Source organism: Helianthus annuus, chromosome 15, assembly GCF_002127325.2.
Source record: "Helianthus annuus cultivar XRQ/B chromosome 15, HanXRQr2.0-SUNRISE, whole genome shotgun sequence".
NCBI classification, from domain to species: Eukaryota; Viridiplantae; Streptophyta; class Magnoliopsida; order Asterales; family Asteraceae; genus Helianthus; species Helianthus annuus.
This window is the reverse complement of record NC_035447.2, coordinates 27,855,269-27,880,410: the sequence shown is the minus strand read 5'-3', so window position 1 is coordinate 27,880,410 and position 25,142 is coordinate 27,855,269. Positions and strand designations below refer to the sequence as shown.

General features: G+C 37.7%; 3 protein-coding genes across 3 annotated transcripts; 1 reads left to right on the top strand and 2 right to left on the bottom strand.

The window, feature by feature from the left end:
- The first annotated feature begins 6,587 nt into the window (after positions 1 to 6,587).
- Positions 6,588 to 17,336, top strand: LOC110908821 (thyroid adenoma-associated protein homolog). Its single transcript, XM_022153808.2, has 4 exons — positions 6,588 to 10,009; positions 10,101 to 10,360; positions 12,749 to 13,300; positions 14,925 to 17,336. The coding sequence occupies exons 1-4, from the start codon at positions 6,767 to 6,769 to the stop codon at positions 17,203 to 17,205; spliced, it is 6,336 nt and encodes a 2,111-aa protein (XP_022009500.1). The 5' UTR covers positions 6,588 to 6,766; the 3' UTR covers positions 17,206 to 17,336.
- Positions 17,337 to 20,360: 3,024 nt separating this feature from the next.
- Positions 20,361 to 21,346, bottom strand: LOC110905652 (non-specific lipid-transfer protein AP10-like). The gene is made up of 2 exons (XM_022151235.2): positions 20,969 to 21,346; positions 20,361 to 20,575 (listed from the first exon to the last, which is right to left on the bottom strand). Exons 1-2 carry the CDS (start codon positions 21,307 to 21,309, stop codon positions 20,566 to 20,568), a joined length of 351 nt encoding a protein of 116 aa, XP_022006927.1. The 5' UTR covers positions 21,310 to 21,346; the 3' UTR covers positions 20,361 to 20,565.
- Positions 21,347 to 22,296: 950 nt separating this feature from the next.
- LOC110905651 (non-specific lipid-transfer protein AP10-like) lies at positions 22,297 to 23,377 on the bottom strand. Its single transcript, XM_022151234.2, has 2 exons — positions 23,016 to 23,377; positions 22,297 to 22,477 (listed from the first exon to the last, which is right to left on the bottom strand). Exons 1-2 carry the CDS (start codon positions 23,357 to 23,359, stop codon positions 22,471 to 22,473), a joined length of 351 nt encoding a protein of 116 aa, XP_022006926.1. The 5' UTR covers positions 23,360 to 23,377; the 3' UTR covers positions 22,297 to 22,470.
- Positions 23,378 to 25,142: the final 1,765 nt, after the last annotated feature.

The following is a 25,142-nucleotide window of genomic DNA, read 5'->3' as shown; positions in this document are numbered from 1 at the left end:
ATCATTGGACACAAAAATTCGAGGTGTTACAATAATGCAAAGATCAAGTATAGCGAAACGATATGAGTTTTGATAAAACAACAAATTGGAATGAAGCCCTCCAATGGTCTTTATAAATCAAACGAACCACATGCGCAACAAGCAGTGCATGTGTAACGTGTGGATTTTCCAAGAATAAAAAAGTTTAAAGGATACTTAAATCCTCATTTTCTAACCATCTGAGCCCAATTTTTAACTTTATTAGAATTATTATGTTATATAGTGAAATCACACAAATACCTTCATTTAATAAAACAAAAATAAACCTACTTTAATCAGCTGTCCTAGGGATGAGATCAGTATCATACCGGTACCGATACCGAAAATACTGTTACCAAAATTGAGGAAAAGTGGATACCGAAACTGTACCGAATTTCTCAGTTCGGTAACGGTACGATACCGGTACCGGTATTTTGGCATTTTACCACATTGGTACCGCTTTGGTGTGTTCCATTGGTTTACCTTAAAAATATCATGTATATCCATCCATCCGTTACTAACTGAATTGACGTAATATATAGTGGGAAAACTAGACAAATGTATGTAGTAAAAACTAAAAAATCAAAAGGAAAACATACATGTGTTCGACTTTTAACATCCAAATTCCAACATATCTAAAAAAAGGATCATAATTCATAACCGATTAAAAAGAACCAAACGAAAGAAAGTTGATATCGCTAATCGCTTTGCATTTTCCCTTTTCCTTTTTCGTTTTGTTTGTTTATTGCATCCTCAATCTATGTAGAAAACCAAGAAATAAAGTTACTACAAATTATTTGACAACCAAACCATTGAATAAATAAGAACTACTTAACCTATGGCAATATCGTCGTCCTTTAAAATATCATCTATGTCATCAATAATTGGCTTTCTCGATTTTCTCACTCAATATTGAGTGCAAACCAAAGCTTCCACAATATTACTTGACAATCTTGTTCTATATGCGTCTAGGACACGACCGCTCGTACTAAACATCGACTCGGATGCAACGGTGGAAATTTGAATTGCCAAAATATCTAATAATTTAATAGACAATGTCAATAAACATAATTAATGTAACAAAAAAATGTAAAGAGGCTTGAAAAAGATAAAACGTTTTACCTCTAGCCATCCGAGACACGATTGGGAATCGAATATCATTATGTTTCCACCATGTAAGTATGTCAAACCGTTTAGTAAAATCAACTCTCGGTTCTTATAAGTACCTCTTTAACTCGGTTTCTAACCGAGTTACTTCCATCCACATTTAGAAACTCCGCAAAAAAAAAAAATCATTCTCACCATCACATTCCGCAACATCTTCATTACGCGTTTCTTGAGATGCCGAGTTATTAAGAACCTTACCGAACCGTTCTTTGTATGTTTTAAATAAACCATGTAGCCTGTTCTCAATCTCTAGCACCATACCTGGCACCTTTTTCAATTGCTTCTTTAGACATATGATTTTCTATTGTTATGTCATACCTAATCAACTTTGTAAAACAATGTTCAAGAAAAAAAAAACTTTATAGTGGGATCTAAGATAATAACAAAATACATAAAGTCATTAAGCCTATCATATTTTCCCCAATACTTATTATATCTCTCGCGCATTGTGCCCGTGATTACATAAAAATCCAACTCCAAGTGGACCGCCCACTCTCGTGGTGTTTGTCTACATCTAAGATTTCTCTAAAAAAATGTGAGTTGAGGGCTTTGAAGATGCCGACACAATTTCCGTTTTGATCTTGAAATTTTCTAGAAACTCAACCAATGCTTTGCACACCTTAAAGTCGGAATCTTCAGGTATTTTGTCTAAATCATGATGATAGCTATTGTCTTTAAATTCATAAGCAAAAAAACACCTTCTTAAGATCTACGACAACTTTCAACATCTCATAAGTAGAATTCCACCTTGTAGGCATTTCAGCACATAAAAACTTATTTGGGTCAACATTCAAATCTTCCATGCAATTTTTGAAATTAGTTATTTTTTATGCGGAATGTCTAACATACCTAATGGCCTTTCGCAAACATTCAACATGATGGTTATGTTCCAATAATCCATCCTTCACAATAAGGTTTAAAATATGTGCCATACACCTATCATGAAAATGTTTTCCACCATCATACAAATTAGGCAACTATTTCACCAAAAGATCAATAAGCATTATCAACGGTCATAGTCATAACATTCTGTATCCCCCCAACCGTGAATACAATCTAACAATTCACGAGCAATGTCATCCCCCTTATGACTATGAATGGGTCTAAAGTTAATAATGTGACCCAATCATCATCTATGAAATGACTCGTTACAATCATATGGTTAACCTTTTGACATGATGATGTCCAAGTATCGGTGGTTAAGTGAATAGTGTTAGTTGGTTTACTTAAATAAGCCTTCAAAGACATGCATTAGCGAGACTTCATTGTGATATGTTTTGATTTCTACACTCACGTAAGTTGATATGAAATTCATTTAGATTTTAATTTAAACTAGGTTTTTTCACAATCACCGCGTTGCGGCGAACTTCTTTTGTTATTTTGTCTGTATTTACATGTGTTTTAAAATCACTACGAGGGCGTTGCGCACGAAACCCTGACAAGAATAAAAAGAAAATATAGCACCTCACTATATGATTAGCATAACATCCTTAATCGTTCTCCATTATCAGCACCTCATCTTCAGTCGTTCCCCATTATCAACATAAACGACATTAGCACTACATTCTCAATCGTTCTCCATTATCAGCACATCAAATGTGTTGATCATATCTACTTTTGGTGTTTGTTTGTATTTTATTTTAATTAACACATAATCAGCACACACACATGTACTATGTCAGCACATGAACAACTAACTCATCTATCCCACATCTATCTCAATTAACTCTTTAATAGCACAAAACCAACATTAGACACATCAGAAAAACACCTCACAGACCACCGAAAATTCCCAATATATCAAACATTACAAAACCCTATGGTAATTTACAATTTATCAGCACAAAACCCACAATCTGACCCAGCACAAAAACCCTCAAACATTATACACCCATACAAAAACACATTTTAGGAGATTTTACCTACCAAATATGTAATGATGATGCTGATTGTTGATTATCGCTGCAGTTTTGCTTCGAGGCTAAATGCATAACAACTTGTTCAGCTAGTTTGTATTCAGTTTGTTGTTCGTCTTCGAGGCTGATCGCACAACGGGGTTTTATATGGAATTGAATTTTATCACACAAAAAACACTAATGTGGGTAAGTTGTTTTGATATTGATTTTCATAAGAATTACACAACAAAATAAGAACATATGTATAGATTTAAAATCAACACAATACAATTTTCATACTAGCACATTCCAACTACATAACTAGCACAATTATAAAACACCTTTTTGTAACTTTTTTAAAAGTCACTTTTATAAATAGGGTTAGGATATAATAGGAAGTTTATTTGGGTAGGAAGCTTAGGAAGTAATCTTAACCATCTATTTATTTAATCAAGGGCTAAGATTAAATAAGTGAAATTGAAGGAAAAAAGTGGAGGCATGTGGGTTTGTTTGGGCATTCTAGTCAATCCAGGCAATAGTTTCTCTCTCCTCCAATTCCCCCTAATTTTTTAAACGTTAATAACTCTTTCATACGACATTATTTTTTTATAAAAATTGCACAAAAAAAAAACGAGCGTTTTTTATCTTTAAAACGAGTATACTAATGCTATATTTTTGAATTTTTTTTTTGAAAACCTAGTTGCGTAAAACGCAATGGAAAAAACCCAGTTGCGTAAAACGCAATGGAAAAAAAACCTAAAAAGTGATATTTTTCTAAAACGCAATGCACAAAAAACACAAAGAAATGTCTTTTTTTGTAAAACGCAATGGCCAGAAAACACAAAGAAATGTCTTATTTCTAAAACGCAATAGCCTAAAAACACAAAAGAAAGTGTACTTTCTAAAACGCAATGGACTGAAAACACATAAAAGTGTGTTTTTACCTAAAACGCAATGCACCAAAATCATAAATAAATGTCTTATTTCTAAAACCCAATGGCCAGAAAACACTTAAAAATGTTTTTTTTTTCTAAAACGCAATGGACTGAAAACACCTAAAAATGTGTTTTACCTAAAACGCAATGGCCAGAAAACATTTCAAAACTGTGTTTTTCTAAAACGCAATAACCAAAAAATCACATAAAAATGTCTTATTTATAAAACGCAATGGTCTAAAACACAAAATAAAGTGTTCTTTCGAAAACGCAATGGACTGAAAACACCTAAAAATGTGTTTTACCTAAAACGCAATGACTAAAAACACTTCAAAAATGTGTTTTTCTAAAACGCCATGGCTAGAAAACACATAAAAATGTCTTAGTTTTAAAACGCAATGGCCTAAAAACACCAAAGAAAGTGTTCTCTCTCTCTAAAACGCATTGAACCAGGACAATAGTTTTGTCTGTGAATTGTCTGAACCAGGAAGTAGGAGATCAAAAACTGTATATGAATGCAGTTTTCCAGAGGCAATTCGACCCCAGCCAGGGGATCTGCCCCTTGGAAGTTGGAGTAGGCTCTGCCCAGCCAGGGGCTCTACAATAGTTTTGTCTGTGAATTGTCTGAACCAGGAAGTAGGATATCAAAAGCTGTCAACGAATGCAGTTTTCCAGAGACAATTTACAGAAAATTAAGTTTTCCAGAGGCAATTCGACCCCAGCCAGGGGCTCTGCCCCTTGGACCCCGCCAGGGGCTGCCGCCCCTTGGACCCTGCTACCAGGGGCACTGCCCCCGGACCCCCGCCAATATTGTAAAACGCAATGACTAAATAAAAAACCTAGATCGTAAAAATGAAATTAAAGAATTTCTTACATGGATCGAAGCCGATTTCTTCAACGATTGATGGAATTTGAATGATTGAAACACTTATCAGCGATCGAATCAAACAGATCGAGTGATTATCTTCAAGATCACCAGAAAAAACGAGATTTTGTATGAAATTAAACTGGGTTTTCTTTAAAAAATGCTGAAGAACATGTTGATCGGGTGTTTGAATCATTGATTGGTGACGAAAGTTGCACTATAATGTAGTGATTATTGAGATAGTAAGTGAAGAAAATGTTGAAGATGCTGGGTTTTGAAAATGGTGAGTTTTGAAGTTACTGGGGAGAAGAAGGAAGAAGAAATGATACGATTGACTAAAATAGCGTTTCTCTTTATTTTAAATTTTACCACATGTCATAATCCTATTAATTTCTATTCTTTCTAGCCAAAATAAACTTTCTATTTATTCCTCACCCTTTATAAATAAAAAAATACAATAATATGATACTTAAAGATAAAAAGATACTTCATTTTATGGTAATAACTTTTTTTTTAAAACAACAATGAAGTATATATTTTAGTTTAGAGTTAAATGCTTGGTTGGTCCCTATGGTTTGCAAAAATTTCATAGTTGGTCCTAGGGGTTTACTAATTACACGCGTGGTCCCAAAAGTTGTCAAAAATGAACTCGGTTGGTCCCCTGACCTAACCTCTGTTAAATTTCTCAGTTAACTATGTATGAAATGACTATATTACCCCTGAACAATTAAAAAAAATAAAAAAAATATATAAAGAGACTCTTCTTCTTCCTCCCCCCCCCCTCTCTCTCTAAAAACCCACCACCCACCTTCATCTTCAACAATCACCACCAGTGATTCATCTCAATTTGTGGTGGAGGGAGGCGGTGGTGTTAATGCTAAGACGTAACCCCCACCACATCACATACATCGTCCTCATCATTAATCACCGGAAACAGAAGGAAAGTCGAAGATCGAGTCATATAACATAAAAATAAAAATAAGAAAAGAAGAATAAATACGAAAAATGTGCAGAGCTCACCGGAGTTCCGGTGGTCACTGCCTTCGTCGGACGGTCTCCACCGGCATCATCAGTAACATCATCTTGTATCATCGTCATCATCATCGACGGAAAACCTCAGCACCGCCGTCACCGGAGTGACCAGGGGGGTGTGCGACCGGTAAGACGGGAGAGCAGGGGTTACGGGTGTGCTTGTTGGAGACGAGGAGACACTGGAAATCGAAGTCAAAGCTCACCACCACCGCCGCCGTAGCGGCGGCTCCTCCTGGTTGTTCACCGGAGTTATAAAATGAGATGGAGAGATGGGGTTGCAGGTTGTTATGGGCGACGATTTCAAGAGAAGAAGGGAGGAGTTATCGTGTGGGTGTCGCGGGTTTGAGAAATTTAACAGAAGAAGGGAGGAGTTGTCGTGTGAAGGTGGAGGAGGTGGTGGTGTTAGAGGTAGAAGAAGATCAGTCTTCTTTATATATATTTTTTATTTCTTTTAATTGTTCAGGGGTAATATAGTCATTTCATACATAGTTAACTGAAAAATTTAACAGAGGTTAGGTCAGAGGACCAACCAAGTTCATTTTTGACAACTTTTAGAACCACACATATAATTAGTAAACCACTAAGACCAACTATGAAATTTTTGAAAATCACATAGACCAACCAAACATTTAACTCTTTTAGTTTAAAAAAACTTGGTAGAAGTAGAAGTGTTTGTACGTATAGTTAAACCCAATTTTTGCAAAACCCACCCTAAAATCCCGAAACCCCCCGTCGTATACCTTCTTCGCAATAACAACGCCGCGTCTCTCCCACCGCCGCCACCTCCACCACCACCGTCGTCGCCGGAAATCGTAACTTTCAACCTTTAACTCCACCGTTCAACTCAACCAATCATGTCTGCGAAATGGCGAGCGTTACAACACCGCCACCGCTACACCTACAGCGCAATCATCTTCCCTCACCACTACAAACAAGCCCTAACTAACTTCATCAACCTACCTGATTCTCAAATCCACAATTCATCCGGTACGTTAACATTCTATTCTCTCCTCAACGAACTAGTCACACTTAACTCAACCTACACGCAACTTAATCACGCCAAAAAAGTTGCAACCGCTTTCACAGAGTTAGTTAAAACTAGTAACGAAACCGTTATAGCTCACGCCTCTAGGTTTTACTTAGAGATATTGTTTTTCGAGAATTCGGTCCCCTTGCATAGGACTTTAGTGTCGGTTTTAGCGAAAACGAGCGGTTTTCAGTCGGTTATTAGTGATTGTTTTAGATCTATATGTGAAGAGTATGCAGATTTGAATTTGAATGAGAATGTGAAGAGGAAGAGGTTTTGTGTGTCGCGTGTAGGTTTATCGATGATGAGTTCGCCCAAACTAGGTTATTTAGTGGAAGTGGTGGAGGAGTGTGCGGTTTTGATGGGAATGGATGTGGTTTCGGGGTTGAATAGTGTGGTGTTGGAGACGGATGAGCGGTGTAGGCCTTCGCCGGTGGTTATGGAGCAGTGTCAGGAGGCATTGTCGTGTGTTTATTACTTGCTGCAGCGTTGTCCGGCGAAATTCAGCAGTGATGCTAATATTATGGAGATGATTTTGACTACGATTTTGAGTGTTTTGAGGTCGGAAGCGTTTTCGAGAGATTGTTTTGTGGCTGCTGGTGTGAGCTTCTGTGCGGCGTTGCAAGTGTGTCTCGGTTCTGAAGAGCTTGGGTTGGCGTTTATGGAAGGTGTTTTTCGTCATGGTTTAAGTTCCAGTAATGCGTTTCGAGCTGTGTTGATGAAGATTCCGTATAAAGGGGATTTGTTTTCGGAAATTCGAGAGTTTTCTGTGCTTACGAGGCTCTGTTTGATCAGAGGGATACTTACTTCAGTCCCGAGAACTTTGCTTAATACTCCTTTTGTATGTGGTTGTGAGACTGAGAATGGTGATATTTCAGCTCAAACAATACTTTATGATGGAATTTTGCCTGAACTGTGCAAATACTGTGAGAATCCGACCGATAGTCACTTTAACTTTCACGCGTTGACTGTGATGCAGATTTGTATGCAACAGATAAAAACATTGATACAAACTAGCCTGAACAAAGATTATGATATCATTTCAGATGATATAGCTGCACGGATTTTGAGGATTATATGGAATAACCTCGAGGACCCGTTAAGTCAAACTGTCAAACAAGTACATTTGATTTTCGATATCTTTTTAGATATACAATCTAGTCTCCCTTCTACAGACGGTAAGGAGAGAATTCAGTTGTTCTTAAAGAAGATCGTGTATTCTCTTCTTCGTATGGGTGCACGTTGCAAGGGTAGATATGTGCCATTAGCTTCACTTACAAAACGACTCGGAGCAAAAACGATTTTGGAAATGAGCCCCGATTTGATGTACGAGACAGCGTGGGCGTACATCGATGATGACGTATGCTGTGCTGCCACAACTTTCTTGAAATGTTTTATTGAATGTTTGCGTGATGAGTTTTGGAGTAGTGACGGTGTGGAAAACGGGTATACGAATTATCGAAAAGCTTGCTTGCCTCCGTTTATGCACGGACTTGCTTCCGGAAACTCGAAATTACGGTCGAATTTGAACACGTATGCGTTTCCGGTGTTTCTTGATGTGGATGTAGACAGTATATTTCCAATGCTTGGTTTTATCTCCATTGGGGCGGTTGGAGAAAGTTCTTTAATTTCTTATCCGGATGTTTACGATACAAATATGAATCTCAAAGTTGAAAAGAAGGTGGCGGTTCTGGTTTCACTGCTGAAGGTTTCGCGTTCTCTTGCTTTAATCGAAGGTGACGTTGATAGGTTTGAGAGTGGCGATTATGCTCTACTTTGTGTAAAGGGTATAGATGTAAAAGTTCCTGTAAAGTGGCTCATGCTAGCGTTGACTCATGTGGACGAGTCACTTCGCACAGATGCAATAGAGTCATTATTTTTAAACCCTAAAACCGCCAGTTTACCGTCTTCGTTAGAGCTAAGTATGATGAAAGAAGCAATGCCGTTAAACGTGCGGTGCTCTTCGACTTCTTTTCAAATGAAGTTGACCAGTTTGTTTAGAAAGTTCTTTTCTCGAGTTCGCACCGCTTTAGAGAGACAAATAAAGCAAAAAAACTGGCAACCGGTTAACAACGGTGTGATACGTTATAAAGAAACAGAGGATGTTAATCTAAAACGGGCTGATGAACTTTTTCGCTTTATGAAGTGGTTGAGTAGCTTTTTGTTTTTCTCATGCTACCCATCGGCTCCATACGAAAGGAAAATAATGGCTATGGATCTCATGTTAGTAATGAACAATACCTTTTCGATTGTTCCGATTGTTCAAGATGCTAGTTCCGAAACCACGTTAATCACTCCGTATGATGCGGGGTTTACGTCACCCGAAGCAACTTTATTGCTTGTTAGTTCGATTGTTGACAGCTGGGATCGGCTGAGAGAGAATTCTTTTCACATACTGCTGCATTTCCCGACCCCACTTCCCGGAATGTTGACCACAGACATGGTCAAAGAAGTAATCATTTGGGCTAAGCATTTAGTGTGTAGTCCTCGTGTTAGAGAAAGTGACGCCGGGGCGTTAACAATGCGACTCGTTTTCCGGAAATATGTTTTGGACCTTGGGTGGGTTGTTAAACCGTCAAGTAATTACGTTTCTTTTTGTTCACAAAAACCGGAAGTACATTCTCCTGTTGTGGAGTATGTAACGTCACTTATTGATTGGCTGCGTGCTTCTGTTGAAATGGGAGAAAAAGATCTTTCGGATGCGTGCAGGAACAGCTTTGTTCATGGGGTGTTGCTTACGCTTCGTTATACGTTTGAAGAACTAGACTGGAATTCAGATATAGTGTTGAATAATGTTTATGGTATGAAGCATGCACTCGAGAAACTACTTGAGTTAGTCACGAGAATAACGCTAATGGCGCTTTCGGTGGTTTCGGCTGATGCTTGGCATTTACCTGAGGATGTTGAGGATCTTATGGATGATATGGATGACGCTTCTTACGTATGGGACACGAGTGCTGACGTGGATATTCCTGTACCTGCTGAGAAAGAAACATGCTCGAAATCGGTACAGGATGTGGGCCCCTCTGCTCAGGTTGTTATGGTTGGTTGCTGGCTTGCAATGAAAGAGGTACTTGCTATGTTTTCTTTTGATTATGTACTCGAATTTCATCGTATTTTTTTTTTATCTAATCTCACACAACGACTTTTAAATCAAATAGGTGAGTCTTCTTCTAGGAACTATTATAAGGAAAGTTCCATTGCCTACATCAGACAACTCACGGGAATGTGGCGCGTTATCTGACGCACATGATGATGCAAGCATGACGGATAATGCTGTTCTCGACTTCAAACAACTAGAGACTATCGGGGCCCACTTCCTTGAAGTTCTCATGAAAATGAAACATAATGGTGCAATTGATAAGACTAGGGCGGGTTTTACTGCTCTGTGCAATCGGTTACTTTGCTCAGACAATCCAAGGTATGTTTTTAGGGACGAAAAATATTGTCCAATTGGGGGTGCGTTTAACGGTCATGTTCGTGGGTTGGTGGGTCGAACTTCACACGAACCCGAACCTGAAAATTGTGTGAGACACGTGAACCCAAACACAACACAAATATTCGTGGGTTGATATGAACACGCTTAGTTTAACCCGAAATAGTTTTTATATTTTGCATGTTAATTCTCTAAAAATTATAAATCTACAACGAAAAATACAGATGTATGTAAAACAGTTACATTTTAAATTAAAATAAGACCAAATTACACAAATCAACCTTTGTGTTATACCTAAACTGCACTTTATACCTTTCACTATGAAATCGGCCAAACCCAACCTTTATGTTCATGTTTTGATACATGGGTCAACCTTTAACACTAACACCATTAGATTTCTTGGTTAAATCACCTCACATGAAAAACATGTGAGGGCTTTTTGGTCTTTTTAAATCCTTATTTAATATATATTTTCATTAAAAAAAACCACAAAATCCAAATCATCAACAACTACAACTGTATTGTATTGGAGCATTAAATGGTAAACTTCAATTGTTAATTATTATATTGTCCATACATACATGTATATGCATTAGAAATATAGAATACCGACCACACAGAATGTTATTATATAGACTTACAGAAGAAACAAATATGTGTATAAAAGAAGATGAAAAGTGATATGTATCTAGAATCACTCCCTTCCTTTATTGCCGCCGTCTTCATCAACAATCACCACCGACTCATCACCATCGTCATCTAACACCGCCGCCGTTCCTGTTCCCGTTTCCGTCACTGGTGATACCGCCACCAGTAACCTCCGCCTATCATCGCCGCATCATCACCAGTCATCATCTCATCATCTCCGATCACCACAATATTCTTCAATTTATTTTTTCTTTCCAGCCAAGGGAGAGTAATATGTATGCTAAGTTGCCAGGAAGACTTTATTTTGTTCGGACAGTCAGTTGGAAGTCGGCCACACTACACTTGGCTGCTAAGTGCTAAGTTGTCAAGGTTTTAATGGAGTGGTGTACTTTCGAAACCAAGCTGCTTTATTTGTTATTTCATCACTAATCCGGAAACCCAGTTACAACAATCACCCAACCATCGTCTTGAAGCCTAACCGTAAACATTGAACTCGCCGGAGAAAACTTTGGCTCGCCGTAGACGTGAACCTGGTTTGATTTGTGCCTGCTAAAGCGAGGGGTGATGTCGCCAGAGTTGTACCTGCCAAACTTTGAACTCCTCGGAGAAAATTTTGACTCGTCGGACCTATAACTGCATTTGACTCACCGTTCGTTGCCGGTATAGAACTAAAGTTGGCTGACAGAGCAGTACATAAAGGGAGAGAGAAAGAAAGAAAGAGAGATAAAGGGAGAGAGAAGGTAGGGTGAGGGTGGGGTGGGGTGCAGGTGGGTTTCTATTAATAAAAAAGTATTGTTTTAATTTAAAAATAAAAGACTTAAATGCCCTCACGTGCAAGGCATGTGAGTCCATTTAACTGAATTTTTTTGACGTGGTTAGTGCTAAAGGTTATAGGGTGTAATAAAACATGAACATAAAGGTTGGTTTTTGCCGATTTCATAGTGAAAGGTATAAAGTGCAGTTTGAGGCAAACATAAAGGTTGTTTTCTGCAAGTTTGTCTTAAAATAAGCGCATGCCATTTCTCTTTTTTATATTACATTTTGGCATAAAGCGAACCGAAATTACAGTTCTGTTACGGTTTTGCATTTTATAAAACTAAACAAATCGAACCGGACCGAATAACCCAAAAATTCTTTTTTTAGTGTTTGTTATGTATTTGATTTAAGAATTTTGAGTTTTATTCTTGAATGTTTAATGTTTATATTAAGAACACATAAGAATTAAAAAAAATTAACATAAAAATCAAATGATTTCAAAGTATTATAAACGGAAATGTCTTAATAAAAAGTTTGGAGAAACATAAGAATAGATTAGAAGGTTAGGTTTATGTGAACAGTATTAATTAAAAAGGTTATATATATTAACTTAAATGTAAACATCTAAGAAAAATTCTCAACTCTTGGATTATATTTTTTATTTTGAATTTTACGTAATTTTGTTCCAAAAACTTAAAAAATAAAAAAACCGAACCGAAAAGAACCGTGCACACCCCTAGTTAAACGGGTCAACCTGAACCCAACTCGTTTACTAAACGTGTTTGTGGGCTTGACCCATAACTGACCCGAAACCGTTTTAGAGTTTAGACTAAACCCAAGCCCGCGGATTTCGTGTTAAGTTCATCGTTCTTGTGGTTTCATAACTCACAAATTCACAACCCTTTCGTCCATTATATAAGCTATTTATAAAATTAACTATACACTGCTAACTCTGTCTCTAATTATCAGACTTAGCAAGTTACCTGAATCTTGGATGGAACAGCTTATGGAAAGAACAGTGGCTAAAGAACAAACCGTTGACGACTTATTAAGAAGAAGTGCAGGCATTCCCGCTGCATTTATCGCTTTTTTTCTTTCAGAACCAGAAGGCACACCAAAACGACTTCTTCCGCGGGCCCTACGATGGCTAATCGATTTAGCCAACAAATTCATGACGTATCAAACCGAGACCAAAACAACTGCTTCAAAACATGAAACACAAATGAATGGTGATAGTATATTGAATTCAAAGATTCGAGATGAAGGTGTTATTCCAACAGTACATGCATTTAATGTTCTTCGGGTAGCATTTAATGATACGAATCTTGCTACGGATACTTCTGGTTTTGCTGCTGAGGCTATGATTATTGCTATACGCTCTTTTTCTTCATCGTATTGGGAAGTTAGAAACGGTGCGTGTCTTGCTTACACTGCTTTGGTTCGGAGAATGATTGGGTTTCTTAATGTACAAAAACGAGAATCTGGTAGACGTGCGTTGACTGGTCTTGAATTTTTCCACAGGTATTTCAAAGTTGCATATCTCATTTATAATTATTAGAGTAAAGTACACGGATGGTCCTTGTGGTTTACCAAAGTTTTGGATTTGATCCCTAGCTTTCCAAAGTACACGGATGGTCCCTCTGGTTTCCACTTTGTAACACATTTCGTCCCCAACTTTTTCCAAAAGTACATGGATGGTCCCTGTGGTTTGCATTTTGTAACGCATTTAGTCCCTAACTTGGACATGCTAAAATCTTTAGATTTGTTGGCTGGGGACTAAATGCGCCACAAAGTGCAAACCACAGGGACCATCCGTGTACTTTTGGAAACCTAGGGCACCAAATCCAAAATTTTGGTAAACCACAGGGACCATCCGTGTACTTTTCTCTAATAATTAAGAAAAAGATGGAAAATAGGCGGGCCAGACACAAGTTGAGTAACGGGTCACAACAAGTTCTGGTTGAAACATGTCATCTTTTAGTGCGGGTTGGGTAACGGGTCAACACGGGTCCACTTGAAACACATCTTTTTCTTGAGCGGGTCAACACGCTCTGGGCTGGATTAAGTTTACCCATGAAGGCAAACACTTTTTTCTGTTCATTTGTAAAAAAATTACTAATGGGCTAGTTATGACTAGAAAAACAATATTATTACATTAATGATCTAAATCTTTGAATAAAATGATTTTGGAGGTTTTATGCATCATGATTAAAATGTCATTTTCGTCCCAGATGTTTGGCTACTTTTGCGACTTTTGTCCAAAGGTTTGTTTTTACGCCCTGCTTGCGGTATGCGCATATAATGTATGTATGTGTGGGCCCTCAGGGGGCAAAAGTGAAAGTGCACTAATTTTAACGTTATTTGACTAATTTCGTGAAAATAACGTTAAAAAGCGAGGGACGGTTAATCATGCATCATGTGGTGGCGTTGATAGCCGGAAGACAACGGGGCACATGCACTAATCGGCTTTTGTCCCAAGGCTTGATGCAAAACTACTATCGAGCCGGGGGTCTCACTGGAAGCAGCCTCTCTAGTCCTACGGGGTAGAGGTAAGGCTGTCTACATCTTACCCTCCTCAGACCCTACCTTAGCTTTGCTATTGATGGGATTTACTGAGTATGGTTATGATGTTATGATGTCCAAAGGTTTGTTTTTCCGCATCTGGATCAAAAGGTTTGAAATCTTGCCATTTTCATCTGGCTCGTTAACTCCATCTGTTTTTCTCCGTTCAGTCAGAGGTATTTTCGTCTTTTTTGTTTACTTAAAGGGCAATTCGGTCTTTTTCACTTTATGTACAAGCATTAAAAATACCCTTAAACGAATCCGTTAGACCGGATTGCCCTTTAAGTTAATAAAAAAGATGGAAATACCCCCTGAACGAAGAAAAATGGATGGTTAACGGGCCGGATGAAAATGACAATATTTCAAACCTTTTGGATCCAGATGCGGAAAAACAAATGTTCGGACGAAAGTCGCAAAACTGGCCAAACCTCAGGGACGGAAATGGCATTTTACCAAGTATCAGACTTTGGGAGACTTTCAACCGTTTGACCAGTACCCCTTTTAGCTATTTTATCGTTGATCCGCTCGAGATTAAACACAACTCATCATATCTGAGGAAAATTTTAACTGTGTTTTTTTGAAGGTACCCCTCATTGCATCCGTTCTTGTATAGTGAGCTGAAAATTGCGACCGAGATGCTAACAAACGCGTCACCTGAACACGTGGGGTCAAACCTAGCCAAGGCAGTGCACCCGAGCTTGTGTCCCATGTTAATGCTTTTGTCGAGGCTCAAGCCTTCAACAATCGCAAGTGAAACCGGCGACATATTGGACCCATTTTTGTTCATGCCATTCATCAGAAAGTGCTCAACGCAAAGCAACCTCCGGGTCCGTGTTCTCGCATCACGAGCTTTAATGGGCCTGATATCCAATGAAAAACTTCAAGTCATCGTTCTAAACGTTGCCACCGAACTACCTTCTGGAACAAACTTAGCTTCTTCAAATATGATTCATGGTTTGTTATTACAGTTGATCTCTCTTCTAGATACAAACTGTAGAAACTTAATTGACATCTCTAAGAAAGACCAGATTCTACACGATTTGATCCAAATTCTCGTCGCGCGTTCATGGATCGGAAGCCCGTATTCGTGTCGGTGTCCCACACTCAACACCGGTTTCTTAAAGGTGCTTGATATTATGCTTGATATTTCCCGAGTATGCCACGCAAGCAAAAGTTTCGATGCCGTTTATAACCTCCTTCAGGAGTTATCTTCCGAATGCTTGGATTCAGAAGCTTCTGGTGGGTTACTGTATTACGATCCGACAGTAGCAGAATGTCGAAAACAGGCGGCAACTTCGTATTTCAACTGCGTTTTCCACACATCGAAAAACATCGATAAAGACGACACCTTTATCCCTATTCCACACAATCCCCTTGCATCAAGTTTATTCCGTGTATCGGAAACGAGTAACCGTTTTACCGGTTTTCAAGAAAGGCTGATACGATCCATGTCAGATGCGTCATACGAGGTTCGTATCGCAACGTTTAAATGGCTTCTTTTGTTTCTTAAATCTGCAGAATTGAATGGTTGTATAGACAGTCAAGAAACTATGAGCGGTTTTACAAAGTGGGTTAATCTTCATCTTCATACCGAGATGGAGAATCGTTTATTTCAAGAAAAGAATCACAGATGCACTTGCTTGATCTTGAAAATACTTTACACTTGGAATCTGCTTAATTTTCAGAAATCAGACGTTCCCGAAACCCGCTTTGTGGGTAACATAGATTCCGATTCGCTATTTCTTTTCTGGGATAAATTAGTTTCCTTATATAAGCTCACCCGACACGTGAAAACGCTGGAAATTCTTTTATGCTGCATGGGAGTTTGTGTCAAGCAGTTTGCGGTTATGTTCACGGGCCAATTTGATCCGGTAAGTTCGGTAACCAGTTTAACCAAAGTGTATGACTGCATCAGTTACTATGTTGACCTAGTCAAACAACACGCCGATGCATCAGAGCCGGTTAACATACGCAAAGCAGCAGCCGAGTCATTGGTTGCATCTGGTTTACTTCAAACCGTTGACTTTATCGGTCAACACGTGACCCGTACCACAACTCCGTCACACAATTCGTTAAGCAACTTTGATATGTATGCTTCGAGAACACTCGATATGTGGTCAACGTGCATAAAGCTTCTAGAAGACGAGGATGTTTCTCTTAGAAGCAAGCTTGCGGTTGACGTTCAAAAGTGTTTTACGTCAGAAACTTACGGGGTAATCCCGAGCCAAGTGGACAAAGTGATAATATCAAGTTTTGAGCATTTATCTTCGATTTTCGGTCATTGGATTAACTATTTTGATTATCTTTCTAATTGGGTGTTAAGTGCTTCAAACAATGTCGGGTCAAGCGGGGATCTTGTGAGACGGGTTTTCGATAAGGAGATCGATAATCATCACGAAGAAAAGTTACTTCTTTGCCAGATCTGTTGTTTCCATCTTGAAAATATTCCGATATCAGAATCTTTAGCGGTGGATGAAAATGGCGGTTTGGATTTCTTATTAGACTGGCGAAAGAGATTCTTTTCACGGTTGATGTCGTTTGCTGTTGACCACGGCGGCAAGAAAAAAGTCAACTGGATTGGTGGTTTGGGTAACTATAAAGATGCGTTTTTGCCCGTTTATTCAAATCTTCTTGGTGTTTACACGCTCTCTCAGTGCATTTTAAAAGGAAGATTGGTAAACCGTGGGTCCTTGGTGACAGAAGTATCTGATCTTGGAGATGCGATTAAACCGTTTGTTGGTAACCCTCTGATTCGTAACCTGTTTTTAGCATTGGTTAGACTACACGAGGAATCAGACAGTGAGTGTGCCGGCGGCAATGTGGCGGTCTGGGATGGTTTTGATCCTTATTTTCTACTGAAGTAAAAAAAAAAAATCATATTCTACTTGTTACATTATGATGGTAATTCATGTTTCTCATTTTTGATCTTGAACACCTGCAAGGTAATACAGTGGAAGGCTATTCTTTGCTTTACCAATTTACAATCCTTTTTCAAGTTCTAGTGTCTACTACCTATAATCATCTTGTTTGTTAAACATTTATGAATGAATGATTAACTCATATAAGTGATAAACATGGTATGCATGAATTAATACTTCGTCGCTGTGACAATCATGCCTCGAAGATATATAGCTCTAGGGTTCTATCCCAGATGATTTACGATCGTTTAGTAACAAGTCATGCGTTTTGTAATGAGAGGTTGAATAAGTTGTTTTTAGTTTAATGATTACTTTTTCAAAAGCTTTTTGTTTGTTAAGTAAACGCTAGATAGTAAAAGAGATGTGAACACATGAACATTGAACACAACCTGTATAGTGTTTTGGATGGATGTTAACTAAAATTGGGTAGTGATCATCTTGTATAATTTGTGTCAGTTGGTAGAGATTACTATCCTACTTCTCTCTTGACTAAAATAGAAGTCACCTTTTACAAACAAGCGTTTACTAGCTCAAACAATTCTTCTTTTGCTATATCTGAAATAAGGTGTGTTAAGAAATTAATGTTTAAAAAATCTAAAAGTTCTGGATTTAAGAGATCAGTTCAAGGGTGGGTTGAATGGTCTCTAAAATAGAATCTCTACTTGTGGCCTATAGTTCGGAGGCTTGGATTCTCCGGTGGAGACCCAAGTTCGATCCCCACTTGTGTTACTTTTGGAGGATTATGGCGATAAAAGATTTGAGTGGAGAGGGGCTTCACACAGGGCTTGCGTTGATCATGTCAGTTATTGCGTCCGTTAACCTGGATCTGACACGTGTCCGACAAATCTGATGCGTCGCCTATGACGCCTCCTACGTGGCTTGCGTCTTGGTATCCCAACTTGTGTGGCTTGTGTCTCTCTTGTTTTATGGCTGACGCTTCCCATGCGCTTAAGTGACGCATCCAACAAAGTGGTCAGGCCGACACATTAGAGTGGTCAGGCCAACTCATTTGTAGGTGCATGGTTAAAAAGATGAGGATTTAAACGAGGTGACCGGAGTGCTCTTGCTACCGGTGCTTCGTAGGCTGCAACCGGTCGAGGGTTCTGGGGTATAATGGGTAACGCAGCCGGTGGCAGGTTGTTAACTGGTAATGCAGCCGGGGAAGGGTTGTTAACTGCATAAGAATGAGTAACTGCATGTGGAGCAGTTTCAGGTGTAGAACGTCGACGCGAGGATCGTCTAAGGTTTGAAGGTCCGACTTCACCACCACCCATAACTTATGATTTTAGACAGGAATGCAAATGTGGTTGTTTCGTACTTGCCGTTACTTTTATTTATAGTGTTGTGTCAGAATTTAACTTAATAAAAAAATACTAGAAAACAATCAATTTCTTAAGCATACGAGTTACATCGGATAATATATTTTCAAAATACAATATATAACAAAAATCGAACAAATACGTCGAATCACACGTTATCTTCTTCACGTTCCTTATATATTTAACACGTTGTCATCCCGGAGTTCATTAAATAGTCAACGCGTTGTCATCTTCAAGTTACTTATATTCATATGATGATCCAAACCTCGTAGAGAGAAAATTGAAAACCAGTGTTGATAATAAGTACCTGCAATTTTAAAGCTTAGAAAAACGTTATGTTGAAACAAAATAGTTAAAGTTTTCCCTAAGGTTTTTTCTATCATTAAAATATAAGTTCTTCCTATCATGTGAAAATACACCATTGAAAAACCGTTTTTTAAAAGAACTAGACAAGGCTGCGTATTTTTAGACTCGATAAAATAATATGGTATCTAAAATTAATAAAGTTAAAAAGTCAAAAAAAAAAAAAAATATTAACGTGATGCTTCAGTTGAGCCACATCGAGGGGTCAGCCGAGCCACTAAAACCAACTAAACCGAGCCATGTTCGACGCGTCAGCCAAGCCATAAGACCGACGCATACAATTTTGGCTTTGATGCGCCGGCCGCCGACTCATCCCAGATTCATATTCTGGACACATGTTACCATTTTGTCTTTGATGTGCCCCGACTCATCCCAGATTCATATTCTGGACACGTGTTACCATTTTGGCTTTGATGCGCCGGCCGCTGACTCATCCCAGATTCAGATTCTGGACACGTGTAGCTAGGGGTGTGCATGGGTCGGTTTGGGTCGGTTTTGACCAAAAACCATAACCATAACCGCGATGTCGGTTATTGGATAACCATAACCATAACCGATCGGCTATGATGGTTATGGTTATTCAGTTTTGATGGTTATAGCGGGTCGGTTATGGGTGGTTAACCGTGTATTTAGCTTAGCTAAAAATAGCTTAATTTTTTTAAGTGGAATAAATTGTTATTGCATATTTGTATATATTAGTATATTATATAGTATTAAAAAATACATATAATCTATAATATTAATACCAACTATTATCGAATATCCAAATAAAGTGATATGATACATTCCATAAATTCAAATATTCAACCAAAACCACAAAATGATATGAGAAACCCATAAGTACTAAAAATTTTAAGTCAAAAACATAAAATATTAAAAATATAGTGAAAAGTTCTAAATCCTACAAAGATTTATTACATGTCGGTTCGGTTCGGTTATGGTGGGTATGGAAAAAATAATAACCATAGCCGACCCGCTACTTTCGGTTTTCAAAAAACCATTAACCGACCCACCGGTTTTTTATTTGGTTCGGTTTTTTCGGTTCGATTTTATCAGTTAATTCGATTATGATTCGGTTTTTCACACACCCCTACGTGTAGCTATAACAATGACAGACGCGAGGCATGTTTGAAGCCCCTCTCCACCGAGGGAGGAAGATGTCATTTTTGTAAATTTTATTTGGTCAAATGACAATTTGGTAATTTTCCCGTTCTTTTATGCCAAGGATTTACTTTTTTAAGTTCCTCTTTTTATTCATTTTTTACAATGAGCTCCCTTTTTAACAAAGTTGTAAGAACTTTAATTTCTTGTCAGTAATATTCGCATGTAATCTTCGGAAACTATCAGCAGATTGAATCAAGTAAATCAAAACCAACGATGCTAGAAAAAAACTTGAAAAAGAGATCGGGAATAATGGCATAATTTATTATTATTTAATTTAATATATATGTAACATGCCAACTCCATACTACATACAATCATACCATACCATACCATAATCTATATATATAACATGTAATTAAATATAAGAAACACAGTTATTTATTCCGCCGGCGATACACCACCACGCCGTCGCTTCTACTTTCATTGCTTATTACTTTCCGGCAACGATCATCCTGCCACCTCAAGGAATGCTGCACCATAAATTAAACAACATATATCACTACTAGAAATAAATACTTCAAAACCGGCCAAATTCAATTTTCCGACTCATTATCGTTGTAAATTCCTACGAAAAAACTTAATTATTAATTTTATGTATTTATTTAACCATTTATTTCGTCGCAAATGTACAGAAAAAACTTTATTTTAGCAGATTAGGGTTTTCTATTCAGAAAGGGATGACCGTGTAGTTTGTTACTCGTCTACCTGCTATTCTTATGTAATTTGCAGTTATGATCATTATTATATATACAAAAAAAGTTAGTTATGAAAAAAAATAGGAAGAATGATTCAAATATATATATATATAGTCATGGAAAAATTAAGATAAATATTTAAGTATTTGAATCTAGCTAGCTACTCACGTGTTACAGTTGACGTTGGGATTGATCGGAATGCTGGTGGAGATACCACACTTTCCGGGAAGGCTACTGGCCATATCCGGCCGGACCTTAAGCTGTGGAGCCGCGGTTTTAGCACACTTGCAAGCGGTTCGCCTATCCGCTTGGGTCCGGGTGGCACCTAGAAGTTTCTTGGCTCCAGCACAACAAGCCGGAGTCGGTTTACCACCTGATCTAAGGTAGGGTAGGCACGGTGTGAGATTGCCGGTAACATCATTGCAAGTAATGGCTACACTTGGGTGCACCATGAGTTGAGCCATGACTATCATTGCTAAAATGGCTACACCCATTGATGTTCCTTTCATGTTTGGTTATTATTATTTGTTTCACTTGGTTGATGTGTGTGTGGGTGGGTGATTTAATTTATAGGAGAGGTGATCGGTGATGATGGTGAGATGTATCAGATGATTTTTTGCACGTAAAAATGAAATGTGACAAGTGTAGTTTTGAACTCCAGCTATTTTTTCTTTTTGTTTTTAGGGTTTCTAAAAATAGCATGGTTAGAAAATATCTATGTTGGGACTATTTTGGTCACATTTTGTTACATCATGTATTTATAAACGTACCGCTTAGTCTTCGTGGTGGATTTAGTGGCTGTTTGTTTAGCTCTTAAAGAGACTTTTAATGATTCAGAACTTTTAATTACTGGTTCAGCACTTATTGGTTTAGGCTGTTTGTTATACGAGTAGATGTCTGAATCATTCAGACATTTACCTTTGAATGATTAACCATTATATTGAGTCTGAATGGTTAAGACGGCCCTCTTATCTGAAATGGTCAGACATTTGCCTTTGAACGGTTAAGCATTATACTATTCAGACCTCTTACTGATCTCTTACTGGTTTAACACTTACTCATTCAGAAGTTGTCAAAAAGCCCCTTAAATATCATTCATCTGTGGAAAAAAGGTGGTGGTTTAAGATGACGTGTCAAAACGGGCTCGGGTTAAATTAAATGAATGATCACCTAAAAAAGTTATCAATTTTGTTAGGGTGATAACAAGTTCGGACTAAAACGTTGCGACATGATGTCGTCGGTGGGGATGACAACCATTAAGTAGTACGTGGTGGTGTAGACGACGGTAGTTGTGACGATGATGGCCATCAAGTGGTGGTTGAGACGATGGCAGTGGTGATAGCCAACATGGTGTAGACAAACGATGATTGTGATTTCATTCAGACCCTTTTAAGTTAGTGAGAGTTATGAGAATCATTTATTTAAGTCTATTGTTTAATTTAATAGACCCAAATTGAGTCCTTATGTATTTTAAAAGAACGTAAAACTCATATGACTGAATTACGTAAACTGATGGCATACTTTATTTATAATGTATATGTAATATGACTAGTACATAAAATACCAAACTTTAGATAACATATAAAAGAAACACATTTATTTATTCCGGCGGCTAAACACCACCACACCGTCATGCCTCCTATCATTGCCTATTAGTCTCCGACAACTCATCAAATCCTGCACCATTTACCAACAAAATATCATTAGTTTAACGATTATAAAAAAATCAAACAAATATTTCGTGGTAATTTTTTTTGACAAATTTCCAATGTAAATTAAAGTACTAGTTAAATATGGTTTTAGTTATATGTAGTTTGACATAAACAACTATTTTAGTCGTAAATTTAAATTTGACTTTTTTCAGTCCACAATTTCATTTTTGTTTCAATTAAACCGGATCCGCTAACTCCATCCATTTATTGTTTAAATTTATAAGAGACAAAATATCCATGTTTTATAAAATAAAAAAGAGATAACTCATGTCAAATTTTAAAAAAATAAAATTTCATTTAAACTCATGTCAAATTTTAAAAAATTAAGATTTCATTTAAAATTCTGACCATTTTCCGAAGAACTGAAAAGACTTTTCTTTCTTCGGAATAGTTAGAAGTCACCAATGAAGTTTTATTTTGTCAGTTTTTATGTCAGAAAATGGTCGAAATTTCTGACAAAATTTTATTAAGAAATCGACAGTTTTCTAGTAGTGTCTGCTTACGAGTCGCAGTTGATGTTGGGATTGATCGGAATGGTGGTGGAGACACCACACTTTCCTGGAAGGCTACCGGCAAGGTCCGGTCGAACCTTTAGCTGAGGTCCCGAGCTCTTGAAACATTTGCAAGCGGTTCGCCTATCCGCTTTGCTCCGGGTGGCACCTTGAACCTTCCTGGCACCATCACAACAACTCTTTGTGGGTGAGCCTCCTGCACCAGATCTGAGGTAGGGTAGGCACGGTGTGAGCATGTTAGTAAGTTCACCACAACTAATGGCTTCACTTGGGTGCACCATGACTAGAGCCATGACTATCATTGCTAACATGGCAAAAGCCGTTGGTCCTTTCATCTTTGATTATTATTGTTATTTGTTTATGGTATGTATGTTTCACTATGGGTGATTTATAGTATGTGATGTTTTTGGCACGTCAGAAAGGAATTGTGACAAGTGTATCTTTAAACTCCAGCTCTTCATCATTTTAGGTTTAGGGTTTCTAAGAATAGTAAGTTTAGGAGATATCTTTTACAACTATTTTGGGCCTCATAAATGTACCGCTTGATCTTGGTGGTAGGCTGGTAGATTTGGATATTATTACAAAACTAGCGGGTCAGGTCGGGCCGGGCCGGGTGCTGATCCTAAAATAGACGGTTTTAAAAGTATCAGTTTGGTTTGGGTCAAAACATGTCTTAACTAAAATTTGCATGGGTTGAAATGAGTTAGTTTACTTGTTTTAGAAAAATATTAAAGTATAAGGTCATTCACAATATTCATTTTTGTTGTGGCTAGTTGCAATGGGTAATGGCGGAGATGGCTGTGGCAGCGGTTATGGTGGCGTGGTGGAGGCGGTGATGGCGAGATGGAGGAGGTGCCAAGGATGATGTTCCCGACGATGGAGGAGTAAATGCTTGTGGCACAACCGGTAGGCGGTGACAACAATCAATTGTCTCGGTGTTGCTCATTTATTTAGATTTTTGATCCATTTTTAAAGTAACAAGCACTATGATTCGTTGTTCAATTTGAGTAGACCTAGATTATTAACCTAGGGTATAATCTAATTAGAAGGATATGTACCCACATGCATTTTTCTTTACCAAAATCATTTGTTGATGAATGAATCATGATCATGAGGCTTGGATGTCATTACCAACTAGAGTTGTAAATGAGTAATCAACTGACACTAAGCTTGAGTCTTAAGAGTTAAGATCGAACTTGACACAATCTCAATTCAAGGATGGCAGCCCAATACATACACATGTTATATTAATACACAACTGATCAATACGAAGCTGATGGAGAAACTTAATAATAACATTAAGATGCCTAAAATGTTTTTTAAACATGTCAAAAGAACAAAACTCACCACAAAAGTGACAACATTAGACCTACAAGTTAGCAAGGAAATGGCAAAATTGAAGGCTTGTACATCTATCCATTTTCAGCACCCTTGACACTAACTATTGATGCTTAAACTAAATACAAGGTTGTTCTATAATTAGTAGATAGTTTATGTTGTAAATAGATTAGTTGAACAAGTGCGAGGCTTGGAAGCGACAAAAGGAAAGATTGTAACCTACACAAAGGGAATCGAGCCTCTCCCTGGAGACGCAACTCTTAAGAAGGCGACAAACATCACAGACTTCAACAGATGCATCGATTCATGGAGAAGACACATCTATTCATTCACACCTGTTCATTTAGTATAAATAGAGTTTGTCTATTTCATTTGTAATCATCAGAATCACTTATACTTTCATATTTAATACAATTATTCATTCGATTGTTATACTTTCATATTTAATACAATTTTTCATTCGATTGTTTGTAGTTTATCATTGTGTTCATAAAAGTTTGGGATGCAATTATTCAGAGCACATGTTTCAAGTCTGGGAAGAAGAAGAAGCCGATTGAAATCCGCTTTTCTGTGCAATCAAAGAAAAGAATAGGCAACAAGATTTGTTTCATCAATATCGAAGAAGAATTGATCTCCAAACCATAAGTTTTGATTTGTTTCATCAATACTTAGTTTTAAAATTAACTAATCTGGTGGTAATTGATTGAGTTTCATTGAAACTTTTGGAATAAGAAAACTAAAATATATAAAATTCACTCGTTCAAGGAAGTAAATCAAAGT